The following is a 14,976-nucleotide window of genomic DNA, read 5'->3' on the forward strand; positions in this document are numbered from 1 at the left end:
ATCTGCAATTAAGGTATGAAATAGCACGCCATGTTTGTGTTTCTCATAGATGCCATAGTTTGTGTATGATTTTTGGGGCTCGTAGATGAAATTTATGCCAGCGGCTGTCCCGCTCCATCTCTATTTTTGAGCACAACATGTATTTTCTGTAGAATTGCTGTCGATTTTTAATTCGTAGTAATTTTTGCTGTCGATGCCTATGAGGGGGATTTGTAAAGTAAATGGTGGGCGAGGGTGAAGTAGATTCACAGTGTTTTCCATGATGGCTCAAAATTCGACTATGTCTCAGGGAATGATGTGGATAAAAATCAGCATGCCCAACCCTGTTTGTTGCTGCTAAAGTAGCTAGGGTGTGTTGTTAGAATACCCTAAAATTTAGCTTAGCTTCATGTTTTGTATAGCAACATCAACTAAGTCAGTTACTGATATATGGTTACTGTGTTTATTCAGCATGCTTAAGTTGGGTTAACTAAGGGAAAATGCATGGGTGCTCACAGGTTCTAGTACACTGCCCAACGGCATTGCATGCCATCTGTCTCTTGGCCCACTTCATGGACATGTTTTGGAATGTTATAAGTTATGTATTCAGATGCACTGTCCAGTGTATTCGAATGTACAAGTTCCTGAGAAGTGGGGCCAGGGCATGAAGAGGCCCCACTGTAAATAGTTTCTATACCAGTTGCTAGTTGCACTGTTAACATGTGCCGATATTTATTGCATCGTGAAACCATTTAGTACTGACGGTGCCTTGCGCTCTTGTTCATCACACTCGTCGAGCTCTGCTTTGCTCGTTTTCGTCTCAACCATGTTCATCTGTTCTTGAGTGACCCTGTTCAAGATGTCCAACTCTTCCTCAGGCTATTGGGCGGCAAGCTCAGCTGCTTGACCAGCATATAGAAGATCCGCAAGGAAGGCATCATCCAGATCTGCAAGAAATTTCCCTGGACAGAAAAGTGAGACCTGAGGGTGGGATATGACCTCGTCGCCGCGGTCTCCATTCAGTTTCTCTGGATGCACATGCTCTTCCATGACGACGGTGACGTGGTCTTGGTGGGGCCGCACGTGATCCGGTGGTCATTGCCGGCCAGCGTAGGCCACGGGCGCATCCGAAGGCAGACGACTTGGCGAACAACTTCTTGTGGAGTCTGGCCAGAGTGGCACCCTACAAGCGATGGCGGAAGTCATGGATTTCTAATTGCTTATCCATGTATTTAGGAAGTTGTTTTTCCACAACCCATTTCCCACTTTCATGTTTTTGGTTACACTTTTTTAATGTGGAGCTACTTGCTTTGTAAAATGGTATTTTTAGTTGCAAGTGCGAAATGTTTGTCGAGGGGGAGATATTTTCTATTTTCTGCTTCTATCATCTTCTATATTGATCAAGTTGCTTTTGACAACATGCCTAAGTTACTTTTATCATCTCACTAAGTTGGTTCGTCATCTAAACTAAGTTGATTATGGTCACTACTCCTAGTTACATACTATATATATATTTTTTAAGTTACTTTATTGCAAGAATGATTCAGCTTGTCAGCGTGCCTCTGGTTCTCTATTAATCTACCTAAGTTGCTTTTTGTCAACATCCTTTAAGTTTTTGACTTACACAAAAATGCCTCTTAGTAGTATACATATTTAATTAAGTTGCTTCTTTTCATCTGGCTGCGTTGTTTTATACAAAGTAGCAAACTGAAGACATTGAATTCATGAATAATGAGCATGGAATAGAGAGTGCATCAGCTCCTTATGTTACTCACCACTACCAAACTGGATAGATTATAGGTACTTATAGGGGTAGTTTTAGTTCTTCTGATTCCTTTTTCAGCTATATAGATTAGTTGTCTAGCAATTTACTTAAGTTGTTTTATCACTATGCTTAAGTTGTGTGCTGAAATAAATTAATTTGATTCCTCGAGCATGCTTAAGTTGTTGAGTTTGGCACAATCTATCTAGGTGTTCCTTTTGAGCATCATAAGTTGTCCACTGGGTCATTTAGTTGCCTTATCAACATGATTAAGTGGATAGAGAGTGCATCAGCTCCTTATGTTACTCACCACTACCAAACTGGACAGGTTATACATACTTATAGGGGTAGTTTTAGTTCTTTTGATTCCTTTTTGAGCTATATGGATTAGTTGTCCAGAAATTTACTTAAGTTGTTTTATCACTATACTTAAGTTGTGTACTGAAATAAATTAAGTTGATTCTTTGAGCATGCTTAAGTTGTTGAGTTTGGCACAATCATTAGGTTATTTAGTTGCCTTGTCAACATGCTTAAGTTGACTAGTGAAATTAATTAACTTGGTTCCTCGAGCATGCTTAAGTTGTTGGGTATTGGTACAATCTATCTAGGTATTCCTTTTGAGCAACATGCATAAGTTGTCAGCTAGTTTAATTAGTTGCCTCGTGAACATGCTTAAGTTGAGTACTGAAAATTAATTAAGTTGATTCTTTTCGGTATGCTTAAATTGTTCGGTATTGGTACAATCTATATAGGTTTTCGTTTTCGAGCAACACGCATAAGTTGGTCACTATTCTAATTAAGTTGCTTTGTCAGCATGCTTAAAGTGTTTATGTAGGGCGCCAGTACCATCTTGAGCGCGCTGGTGGAGGACGCCATGGCGCCTAGCTCGAGCAGGTGGCGACGCCCAGGACTGACGCCTAGCGCAAGCGCAAGCCTGCCATGGCTCCTGAGGAACGTAAGTTTCTTATCCATTTTTAATTAACTTACTACTGCTTTGTTAAGTTGATTTCTGGTAATGGTTAATTTGGGTGTACATTGATGCTAAGTTGCTTTCGAGGTAGCTGCCAAGTTGCACATTGTTTACTGTTAAGTTATGTACAAAGTAGCTGCTAAGTCGGAGACAAAGAAACTCTTAAGTTGCACCTTAATTGCTCTTAAGTTTTCCCCTAAGCACAACTAAGTTTTGCAGCTATGAAGCTGCTAAGTTAGCTATTTTTAGGTTGCTGCGAAGTTGCTCCCCAATTTCTGCCAAGTTGCTCCTTAATTTCTGCTAACTTGTGTACAAAGTAGCTGCTAAGCTCTTGGGTCTGCCACAGTTATACCCAGTGTATGTTCTAGATGGATCTAATATGCATGGAAGTTTATGCTTGTTTAATTTTGATAGTTGTGTTCCAGGAATAAGTTTCCTCCAGAACCCTAGAGACATGCGGATCCTAAGCCAAGAGTAAAACAAGAAGAGACATAAAGGGGGATAGAGGAAGTTAGGTTCTTGTGATTAGATTACCTCCTTCGTTTTGTTTTCTTTTTGGAGCTAAATTTTGAATCACTGATAAATTGCAGGGTTAATGGAGATATGCAACGGAGGAAGAAGAGAGAGTGGTGGGAAGGGGCGTCACATGGTCCTGGGCTGGGGCCTGATTAGCGCTCGTGGGATGTAGCTACACCAGCACGTGAGGGCTAGTCCAGCGTGGAAACCTAATGGAGGACATGGACGAGCGGATGGGGCTACACCAGCATGCGAGGGCTGGTCCAGCATTCGGGAATCTGATCCATTGTTTGTTGTTTTTCGGGCGAGTGCTAGGCCGAACGAGCCAGCACCCGGATGCTGGGCCGGACGAGCCGGCATCCGGATGCTGGCACAGACAAACCAGCACCGGATGCTAGCTAGCCGCGTCCTACATTTTTGCCTTTCGTATTCCTCAGATACTGTTCATTTTTCTTGAATTTCTTTGTACTATTCGTTTGTTTTTTAAATGCCAGTGTCCTATTCTAAAAAAAAACCATTTTAAGGGGATGCAAATTGCAAACCTCATTTTTTTGAGCGAATCCAAACCCCGTGATAAAAGCACATGCAGAGTTCCAGACCACCGGGGTAGAGAGGCCCAGCAGCTGCAGGGCCAGTATGGAACTGAAACGCGAAGTTGAAGTTCACACCCACTCGGCCCGCTTCCCCTCTGCCGTCTCCTACTCAACTCAATCGAAAGGGTAAAGCCCTTCGCTTAAACCCGACCACACGCCGCCGCCGCCAGCGCCGCCGCCGGCAAGCCTCCTCCCATGTTCCGACGCCGTGGCTAGCTCGGCACCCTCCAAACCATAGCCCACCACGCGCGCCCCCGCCATGAGACCTTGCCCCATCGGATGCGCTTCCGACCGCGCCTTCCCCTCCACCTTCTCCTGCCTCACCTCCAGCGCCGCCCCCCGCTACCTTCCGCACCTCCGCGCAGACCGGTATCCTCCTACCCCTCCGCGGCTGCGGCGGCGTCAACGGATTCCGAAGAGGATGTGATTGTTGCTAGGGACGCACTGCTAGCGCCTCGTCATGACCGGGTAGGACTGTTGCCTAGGTTTGGGGAAGACAGGGCAGAGTTCGAGAGGAAGGCCTCGATTGCCGCGCGGATCAGGCTCTGCCATGAACTGCTGGGACAGAGGAGGTGGCGGGAGATGCGCGACAGCTTGGCGCATATGGTCACTGAACAAGGTGAGCTTGCTATGGAACTTTGTACAGTAATTAGCAATTGCTACTGGGGGTCGTGTTAAATGCCGTTATTCATCAATTGCTAGGCAGAAATGTCCAATACTAATGACATGTTTGTTGGAAATCGATGGTGATAAGTGCCAGGAGCCATAGAAATGACATCGGTAATTTTGATAACACCTTCTAAGTTGATGGGACAGTTTGTTTTATTCAAGGGTCATGGTTATTTTTATCACGTGCAGCAGGCAAATTCGAATTGGCACTGAAAGCTAGGGTTGTTTAAATTTTCCTTTTCCATGAATGTAAAATGGATACTATCATCTTTTTTGCACACACACAATTATTCCACATGTGTTTTACATTATACTCTAGCTGTAATTTTGATCACAACGTTTTTATTACATTTTGTTGTAACATGTGAAGCAACTGTGAACAGTTAAAGATCACAATTATCACATTTAATTGAATTGCATTTCCTACTGTAGGATCCGGATCTGCTGCCACCCTCTGCGACATTTTGTCGAGTGAATTCAGAGAGCATGATTCCATCAGTGTTTTATGGGATGCTCTAGCAAATAGTTACGCGAGAGCTCAGATGATTCATGATGCGCTCTACCTTCTCAGTAAAATGAACAGCCTAAACATGCAAATCTCGGTTTCCACCTATGATAGTTTATTGCATGGTCTAAGGATGACAGACATGGCATTGCAGCTTTTTGAAGAAATGGAGGCAGATGGCATCCCACACAGCGAATATTCACATAGTATTCTCATCGATGGTCTCTGCAAGCAAGATAAAGTTGGAGAGGCTTTATCTTTCCTTCAGGAAGCAAGGGCATCGGGGAGGTTTAAACCATTGGGAATGTCCTTTAACATTCTGATGTCCGCGTTATGTAATTGGGGGTTTATTCAGCCTGCAAAATCGTTTTTATGTCTGATGTTGAAGTACGGATTGAACCCTGACAGGTATACCTATTCTACTCTTATACATGGTCTGTGTAAAGTGGGTTCCATAGATGAAGCAGTGGATCTTTTTGAGAGGGTGACAGAAGAAGGAATGAAACTAGAGACTGTCACATACAACAGCCTTATTAATGGTTACCGCTTGCTTGGTTTGACAAGAGAAATTCCGAAAATAATTCAGTTTATGAGATGCCAAGGCATTGAACCTGATCTTGTTACTTATACAATACTTATTGCTGGTCACTGTGAAAGTGGTGATGTCGAAGAAGGGATGAAAATAAGGAAGGACATCCTAGACCAAGGGCTGCAGTTGAACATTGTCTCATACAGCGTCCTTATCAATGCTCTCTTCAGAAAGGGTTTGGTCTATGAGGTTGAAAACTTACTTGGTGAGATACATGGCCTTGGTCTGGATATGGATGTCATTGCATATTCCATCCTCATCCATGGGTACTGCAAGCTAGGGGAAATTGAAAGGGCGCTTCAAGTTTGTGATGTTATGTGCTATTCTCAGAAGGTGCTGCCAACCTCACTGAACCATTCATCTATTCTTCTAGGACTTTGCAAGAAAGGGCTGTTAGTTGAAGCAAGATGGTATTTGGAAAATGTAGCTAGCAGATATCAGCCAGGTGATGTAGTACTCTATAATGTAGTTATTGATGGTTATGCAAAGATTGGTGATATTGGTAATGCTGTTCGTCTGTATGATCAGATTGTCGTAGCTGGTATGTTGCCGACCATTATCACTTGTAATTCTCTTCTTTATGGCTACTGTAAATTTGGGGATTTACAAGCTGCAGAGAGCTACTTTAGGGCTATTCAGATAAGTAGTCTGCGTCCAACAATGGTGACATATACCACCTTTATGGATGCACTCTCTGAAGCTGGAGAAGTTAACACTGTGCTCAGTCTTTTCTACGAAATGGTTGAAGAAGGGATCAAGCCAAATGCTGTAACTTACAGTGTTATTATTAAAGGACTTTGCAAGCAGCTCAGATTCCATGATGCTATCCATTTTCTGGATAATATGCACGTGGAAGGTGTTATTGCTGACCCAATAATTTACAATAACCTTATACAAGGCTTTTGTGAAGCACAGGACATTCGGATGTCCTTCCATATATATGACCGTATGGTATGCTGTGGTGTAGTGCCGACACCGGTTACTTATAACTTGCTTATTAATGTGCTGTGCATGAAGGGAAAAGTTATTCAAGCAGAAATGTTGTTGGATTCCCTCAGAGAAAAGGGCATTGAGTTGAGAAAGTTTGCATACACAACACTAATCAAAGCTCAGTGTGCAAAAGGAATGCCTTATGAGGCCGTTTCATTAATTGGTAAGCTTATAGATGAAGGATTTGAGGCTTCTATTGAAGACTTCAGTGCTGCAATCAATCGACTTTGTAAATGGGAGTTCCCTAGAGAAGCCATTATGGTCATCCCAATTATGTTATCTGTTGGTGTATTCCCAGACACTGATGTTTATCGTGTGCTTGTTAGAGCACTGCGGAAGAGTAACGAGCTTTATTATCTACCCATATTGAATGCACTTGCTGTCAAAACTGGCATTTAGTAGTTAGTACCCTGATCATGTAAGTGATATTGCTTCTTTTTGTATGTAACATTCCACTCCAGGTCTAATTCTTATTGTATTTTTTGTTACCTTTTATTGGTGTAGAGGTGTTAAGGGCTCATGAACACATGTGCTATGTCGTCAAATGTTTATATAGATAAGGATTGACGACACATGATCAGTGTGGTTGTTTCAAGGCCTAAGGTCAGATAAAACCTTTTACATCCATTTGCCTACATGATTAGTAGTATAGTTTAATCAACAATTCTGTGAGACTGATGTGATACTCAGCATTTGGTTTTAATACATAAAATAGTTTCACAGTTCCCAGACCTACCTCGTTTTTTTTTTTTAGCACAATCAGCAATAGGTAATAGATTCTTTTTGTGTCTGCTCAATTTGGAGTCATATTTTTCTGGCTTGTCAAACTATCAGAACTTATCTATAACATTTCTCATAGCATGCTTGCATATATATAGCAAAGAACGCATGTTGAGAGACCAGACGAAACAGCTGCACCTGCATATAAGGAAATTCTGTCCCAACAGTCAAATATATGAAATACTTATCTTCAGATGATAAGAACTTTTTTTTTAACGGATAAGGTCCGGAAGGGCCAGGAATGTGCATTAGTACGGCGGTGTGCAAACTTTTACAGGAAGTACCTCGAAGAAAAGAAAAATTACAACATAGTACCGATTTCTTGCACTAAGAACCCTAAAAGACATCGCAGAAACGCGATTGAGTCGATGCTTGCCGCCGATGAAGCTGGGATTCCAGACACGGCCATCCTTGCCTCCACTGGGGACGACACCACTTTGGGAAGCTTGGATTTGCGCGGCCACATTGAAGCCACCGAAGATCCTCTGAAGGAGGAAGAAGAAACTCGAGTAAATGTTCAGCTCGAGGGCAGCAGGGCCATCCATATGGCCGACGCCGTCGCTTGGAAGCTGCTGCAGGAGTTGCAGACTCCGCTATCTCGCCTGACCACCTCCACCTCGCATCGGACACACTTCTCTTCTTCCTAACGCCACCACGGTGGACCAGAAGGAGTAGAACTGCACAAACACCACCGAAGAATAAGCAGTCACCGAGAATCGGCACCACATCGACCTTGACCTCCAGATCTGGAGGCTGCACTTCGAGTTTATTGAACAGGGATGCTGCAGACATGCTCCTTTCCACCTCTTGCTCCGACCTCTGGAGCTCCATGGCGAGGAGCAGGACCACCGCCAGCCGGCAGATGCCAACTCGGATGTGTCAGCGACCAACATCCCATCGGCATACTCCACTAGGGAAACAACAACTAAACCTAAACTACTGAAATACATGGGGTCTGACCTCCCCTCTCCCAGTCACTCTGGCCGGCGAGGCCGCCGGAGGAGGGGGAGAGGGGAGCCGGCGGGAGAGGCGACTCTCAAGGTGGGAATGAGAGAGGAGGGGAGGGGGGGAAAGTGAGCAGTCAGCCTACGAAATGAAAAGAACTTGGCTTACTCTTTCTTGAAACCTATCATCAGACATGATGTGTTATCATAAAGCTGGTTCTTTATTACAATTCTGATTGACCTACTAAATGAAAAGAACTTGGCTTACTCTTTCTTGAAACCTATCATCAGACATGATGTGTTATCATAAAGCTGGTTCTTTATTACAATTCTGATTGAGATGGCAAGAACACTTAGTTGCATTTCTTTTTGTAACTAGGTTAAAGAGATCCGTTTCTTTTAGAGGCCTCACCTAATTTCATGTTCTTTTTTTTTTACTTTGTATGATTGCTTATATCTATTATCTATGAATATTTTCTTTATACTTAACTCTAGTCATCATTATAGAAGACATCAGTTCATTCATCTTTTAGATGAACACATTAATTTTCTTGGGACTAAGAAACATTAGTTGATTCAGGTCTTGTGATAAATCATATTCCATGTACCCTTTTTTGGAAGTTGTCGTGTATACAAACAGTAGGTAGAGTAATACTAGAAGAATTAGGAAAGAATGTTGCATGTCACTTTCATGTCTTCTCGTTCTGTTGTCACTCGCTTGGTGTCAGGAATTCAGAATATCTATCTGCTTTCAGTAGAAACACTGTAGGAGTTCTCCCATACTTTTCTGAAGAAAGATTATTCCCTTACTCCTAGATCCATCAATGAGGCGGATAGGAGGATGGCATTAAGGTGAGCCGTCACCATTGCCCAGCCCTACCTCGTCGGTGGCTGGAGTAACGGAAGAAGAAACAAGCGGAGCGTGACCGCGCCAGTTGCGGAGAGGCCATGGAGACAGCCAATTAAGCGTCGTCGAGAATTGAAAGAAGGTGCCGATTCATCAACTGTTTCAGTTTATCCTTATGATGCTGGTACAACTCCATTGAGCAATGACTTGGCATGCTGCAGGACTGCAGGTTGTGGAAATTGTACTTCCACCATGCACACAAAGATTTCACCCTGCCAGCAGAACATGAGCCATGTAACAATTTCATGTCACGGCCAGTGTGCGAGTATCCTCACGGAAAACCAAGTTGATCCTAGGAAATCCATGAAGCATGAAAGCACTTGTCGGATTCAAGAAGACATGGCCGAGGCTATCCCTCCCACAAAAGGGCATCTGGGCAGGGTGGCTAGCCTGGCCCTCATAATCCTCTTCACAAAGATTTCTCCTACGGCACTATAGCATCTGCTGAGATCTAAATGAGCAATCTAGTGCACGACCGAAAGCCAAAACTTCAGGGATCTGTACATGGGCGGTGGCTTGTTAACTCTGCCCACATTCCTGTCGTTGTTCGTCCTTGATGTGCTCAAGTCGTTTTCAATCCCATTGCTGAGTGAGATTCCGTCGTCTTTATGTGGTTTGTCTAAACTGCACACGCTGATGCTGGCCTTGTACAGCTAATTTGTTGTTGATGTTGTAGTCAGATGATGCTTATGCTTAGTGGTCAGAGACGACAGTGCTTTGCATTTAAGACGTACGAAATGAATGATGTGCATTGCTGAACTGTATGTGTAGATCCACTGAACAGACAACACAGCTCAGGCTTGACAACGCCATCCTGAAGCCCTTGCTGAAATTTTGTTTTCTTGATAATGTGTCTTTTCATGCCTACACTAAAACAGTATGGAGCGAAATCCATGAAATAAACAAATATAGTGGTGTACTTTTCTTCCCTCGAAAAAAATGGTGGAGTTTTCTTTTAATTATAATTATAGCGAATCCGGAACTAGAAAGCTTGGCATTGCAACTTTGCAAGAGCATGGGCTTGGCGCCAAACCGTGTGATCTGATGCCCAGCACGGCCGAGGACGAAATGCTAGAGGACAAGCAAGGCTCCCAGAGTAGGCTGTAGGGGACGGACGGCTTGACCACCGCTGAAGAGAAGGAAACATGCAAAATTTATCCGAGATTTTACCACCTCGCGGCGTTCACGGAAGGGAGGATATGATTCCATTCCCCCAAGTCAACTCGCAGCAGTGCGACAGCCATCAGCACGGTGTCTGGTTTCCGAGAGCCAAACAAGATGCAGATGAGTAGATGACATTGCTGTATACACACATTTTGTTTGTCTGATGTGCTGTGAAGGACGCAGATGATGAATGGGGCAAACTCCGTGGATAGGATTCCGGCAGCATCATGGGCCAGGTGCTGCGCCGGCAATGACGACCGATGTCCCTGCCGGCTCCCGACCGCCGTCGTGTGCGTGCGCGTCAGGCCCTCCTGGGATCATTCTGCTGGCTGCCGCGGAGCACCGCTGCCTTTACCGCCGGTGGAAGCTTCAACATCGATGGGCATATCCTGTGTGTGTGTTTTGGTCGCCAAAGCTGCTGTGGCAATTGACATGGCAGAGAGGAAAATGGATAGATGTATGTTATCTGTAGTAGGTCGAAGACTCGAAGATGTGGAGTTTCATGCACTCGCCAGCTACTTTTTTTTGATAAAGACTGACTAGCTACTATTCGCTGTTCAACTATTTCAGCTGTTGGGACACTCATTTTTTTTTTGAATTTTCTCCTCGGCTCGGTTTTGAATTTCAGGCTGCGTTCTCCGATCCGCCGATCATCAGCCGTCACTTCTCGGATGAACAGAGCTGGATCGAGGATCAACCCTGATTCCTCGGCCAGGATCGCGGACGCCAGTGGCCGGCCGGCCTGCCGGCCGGGCGTCTCGTCGGCCCAGCCCCCTACCTATCCGCAATTCATCCGTCTAGGCACACCCACCCACACACACACACGGTGGAGAGTGAATCGGACTGCGAAGCGGCGGCAGCTCGATCGAGTAGGGAAGGTGATGCAGGGTCGTGTCTGAAATGATGCGGCGGCAGCGCTGGACGTAGGACGCCTCACCGCTTTTCTGTCGCGCGACTGCCGGTGCCGGTGCCGGGGTCTGGCTGGGAACCCCGTCGCTGTCCTGTCCCCGCCTCCGGCCAGGCCGTCGCGGCCGCATGCAGATGCACCGCCTCATCCTCCTTATCTGCACTGTCTCGCACTTGGCCCTGTCCTGCACTCGAGTGTGGCACCATGCAGGCGTCGCTGTTAGCTGCCGCTGCCGCCTCTGTTCCTTGGTTTGCCAGCTAGCTAAACTGAAAGCTGTTATAGGAAGCTTGGTACATTCCAAGATTCCTATAATTTTTTATCGATGCAGCTGCGAAACTATCTCATCCTTGAGAAATTGTTTGGGAAGCACAAACACGGCACTTCCATCGCGGTCTGCGTCAGGTTTTGTGGTTTGGACTTTTCTTTTTACAGAAGAAAAGGGCCACACGGACCCAATTTCATTGCTGAAATTGAGAACTCTTGTGGTTTTTCTCCTGTTACAACATTTATGCAAAGCTGGATGGAACCTCCAGACTTTACCAACACCATCTCATCTAAAGAAATAACAACGCCATAAGTAAACTGACGAAACAATGCCCTTAATTTTTTTTCTTTCCAAAACGCATCTACAAGCATAATACAACGAGTCAGTAGCATCATCATGAAGATATCACACCCAACGGCCGCTGAGCCTCAGGATGTCAGGACCCCAACCGCGACAGTGACTAAATACTTCACGTGCCATCTTCGCCATTGTACTGGCTCACCAATGTAGGAGGCTCCGGAGGGCGTTTTTCTGCAAAGCCGCTCTTCCTTCAAGAAGTCACATATATCCCTGGATGAATCCAGGATAGATGATATCCCACAAGTGTTTCCTCAGGAGAGTGTTGTCCTTACCGCCCCATATACAGAGGAGGAGATTAGGAAAACAGTTTTCCAAATGGAACATAATAAGGCACCGGGATCTGATGGTTTCCCAGCTGAGTTCTACCAAACATTCTGGGATACTATTAAAGATGATCTCGTAGAGTTGTTTCAAGAGCTCCATGCTGGGCAACTTGAACTGTTTCGGATTAACTTTGGGAAAATCATTCTTCTCCCTAAAGTTAACGGCGCGGTTCTTATTCAGCAGTTCAGACCAATCTGTCTCCTTAATATTTGCTTTAATTTTTTTACCAAGGTTGATACTATTAGACTTAATTCAGTGATCAAGTAGTGCGTCCAACTCAAACTGCGCTTATGCAAGGTCGATACATCCTCGATGGTATTGTGACTTTGCATGAGACGATACATGAGATGCACCGCAAAAAGTTGAATGGGGTTATCCTCAAAATCGACTTTGAAAAAGCTTACGATAAAGTCAAATGATCTTTTCTACAACAAACACTTCGGATGAAAGGCTTTTCTCCTGAATGGCGCGCTTTGATTAAGTGAAAGTGTTGCCATCAAAGTCAACGACGATGTAGGCAAATACTTCCAAACAAAGAAAGGGTTGAGGCAAGGAGATCCGATATCTCCAATGTTATTTAACATTGTGACGGATATGCTTGCTATTTTAATTCAGTGTGCCAAGGAAGATGGCCAGATTGAGGGAGTGTTGCCCCATCTGGTTGATGGGGGATTGTCTATTCTGCAGTATGCCGACGATACAATTCTATTTATGGATCATGACCTTGAAAAGGCAAGAAATCTGAAATTAATCCTCCCAGCTTTCGAGCAGTTATTATCTGAAATTATCTGGTCTAAAGATTAATTTCAATAAGAGTGAATTGTTTTATTTCGGTGATGCCCAAGACGAAGCCGAACAATATGCTGAATTATTCAGATGCGGTTTAGGCTCCTTTCCAATTAGCTACCTAGGTATTCCGATCCATCATCGGAGACTTACTCTAGCCGAATGGAAAATGGTTGAGGAAAGATTGCAGAAAATACTGAGTAGTTGGAAAGGAAAATTACTATCTCTTGGTGGAAGATTGGTGCTCATAAATTCCGTACTCACAAATATGGTACTATATATGATATTATTCTTCGAATTGCCGAAAGGAATTCTTCATACATTGGATTATCTCCGATCAAGATTTTTCTCGCAAGGAGATAGTGAGAAGAAAAAATATCGGTTGACAAAATGGAGTGTGGTCTACCGTCCTAAAGATCAAGGTGGACTTGGTATGATCTCGAGATTAAGAACAAGGCCTTACTAGGTAAATGGTTGGCTAAACTCTTAACCGAGGATGGGCTCTGGCAAAACTTGTTAAGGAGGAAGTATGTAGGCTCAAAGGCGTTTTCTCAGGTTTTTTGAAAACCCGGAGACTCACACTTTTGGGCTGGGATTATGGCTACTAAGAAGCACTTCTTCCCATACGGGTCTTTCTCCATTAGGGATGGGTCGGAAATTCGTTTATGGGAGGATAAGTGGTTGGGGACAACCACACTCCGGGAACAATATCCGGCTTTGTACATGATCGTACGCCATAAAGATGTAACTCTTCAGAGGGTGATGGAAACTGAAGGAGATATGCCCTAGAGGCAATAATAAAATGGTTATTATTTATATCTTTATGTTTATGATAAATGTTTATATGTCATGCTATAATTGTATTAACCGAAACATTAGTACATGTGTGATATGTAGACAACAAGAAGTCCCTAGTATGCCTCTTAAACTAGCTTGTTGATTAATGGATGATTAGTTTCATAATCATGAACATTGGATGTTATTAATAACAAGGTTATATCATTATATGAATGATGTAATGGACACACCCAATTAAGCGTAGCATAAGATCTCGTCATTAAGTTATTTGCTATAAGCTTTCGATACATAGTTACCTAGTCCTTATGACCATGAGATCATGTAAATCACTTATACCGGAAAGGTACTTTGATTACATCAAACGCCACTGCGTAAATGGGTGGTTATAAAGGTGGGATTAAGTATCCGGAAGTATGAGTTGAGGCATATGGATCAACAGTGGGATTTGTCCATCCCGATGATGGATAGATATACTCTGGGCCCTCTCGGTGGAATGTCGTCTAATGTCTTGCAAGCATATGAATAAGTTCATAAGAGACCACATACCACAGTACGGGTAAAGAGTACTTGTCAGGAGACGAGGTTGAACAAGGTATGGAGTGATACCGAAGATCAAACCTCGGACAAGTAAAATATCGCGTGACAAAGGGAATTGGTATTGTATGTGAATGGTTCATTCGATCACTAAAGTCATCGTTGAATATGTGGGAGCCATTATGGATCTCCAGATCCCGCTATTGGTTATTGGTCGGAGTGAGTACTCAACCATGTCCGCATAGTTCACGAACCGTAGGGTGACACACTTAAAGTTGGATGTTGAAATGGTAGTACTTGAATATGGAATGGAGTTCGAATATTTGTTCGGAGTCCCGGATGAGATCCCGGACATCACGAGGAGTTCCGGAATGGTCGGGAGAATAAGATTCATATATAGGATGTCATTTTATGTGAATTAAAATATCGCCGAAGGTTCTATGGAAGGTTCTAGAAGGTTCTAGAAAAGTCCGGAAGAAACCACCAAGGAAGGTGGAGTCCACATGGGACTCCACCTCCATGGCCGGCCAACCTTAGTGGGGGAGGAGTCCCAAGTGGACTCCCCCTAGGGGCCGGCCACCCCACCATATGGGAGGTGGAACTCCCACCTTTGGTGGGAATGCTAGCTTGGCTA

General features: G+C 44.1%; 1 protein-coding gene across 2 annotated transcripts; it reads left to right on the forward strand.

Annotated features, from left to right (window-relative positions):
- Positions 1-4,099: 4,099 nt before the first annotated feature.
- Positions 4,100-9,963, forward strand: LOC124705575 (putative pentatricopeptide repeat-containing protein At1g13630). Of its 2 annotated transcripts, none has more exons than XM_047237277.1 (5): positions 4,100-4,439; positions 4,922-6,991; positions 7,078-7,176; positions 9,114-9,286; positions 9,366-9,963. In XM_047237277.1, exons 1-2 carry the CDS (start codon positions 4,100-4,102, stop codon positions 6,970-6,972), a joined length of 2,391 nt encoding a protein of 796 aa, XP_047093233.1. In that variant the 3' UTR covers positions 6,973-6,991; positions 7,078-7,176; positions 9,114-9,286; positions 9,366-9,963. The 2 variants fall into 2 exon arrangements, with proteins under 2 accessions (XP_047093233.1, XP_047093234.1); XM_047237278.1 differs by having other exon boundaries at positions 9,374-9,963.
- Positions 9,964-14,976: the final 5,013 nt, after the last annotated feature.

The sequence above is a fragment of the Lolium rigidum genome, chromosome 4 (assembly GCF_022539505.1).
Source record: "Lolium rigidum isolate FL_2022 chromosome 4, APGP_CSIRO_Lrig_0.1, whole genome shotgun sequence".
Taxonomy (NCBI): Eukaryota; Viridiplantae; Streptophyta; class Magnoliopsida; order Poales; family Poaceae; genus Lolium; species Lolium rigidum.

Excerpts from the sequence above, each read along its gene's own strand:
- LOC124705575 (XM_047237277.1), top strand. The coding sequence starts at position 4,100 with ATGCGCTTCCGACCGCGCCTTCCCCTCCACCTTCTCCTGCCTCACCTC. Across the intron at positions 4,440-4,921 it reads GCATATGGTCACTGAACAAG|GATCCGGATCTGCTGCCACC; the intron begins GTGAGCTTGCTA and ends TTCCTACTGTAG.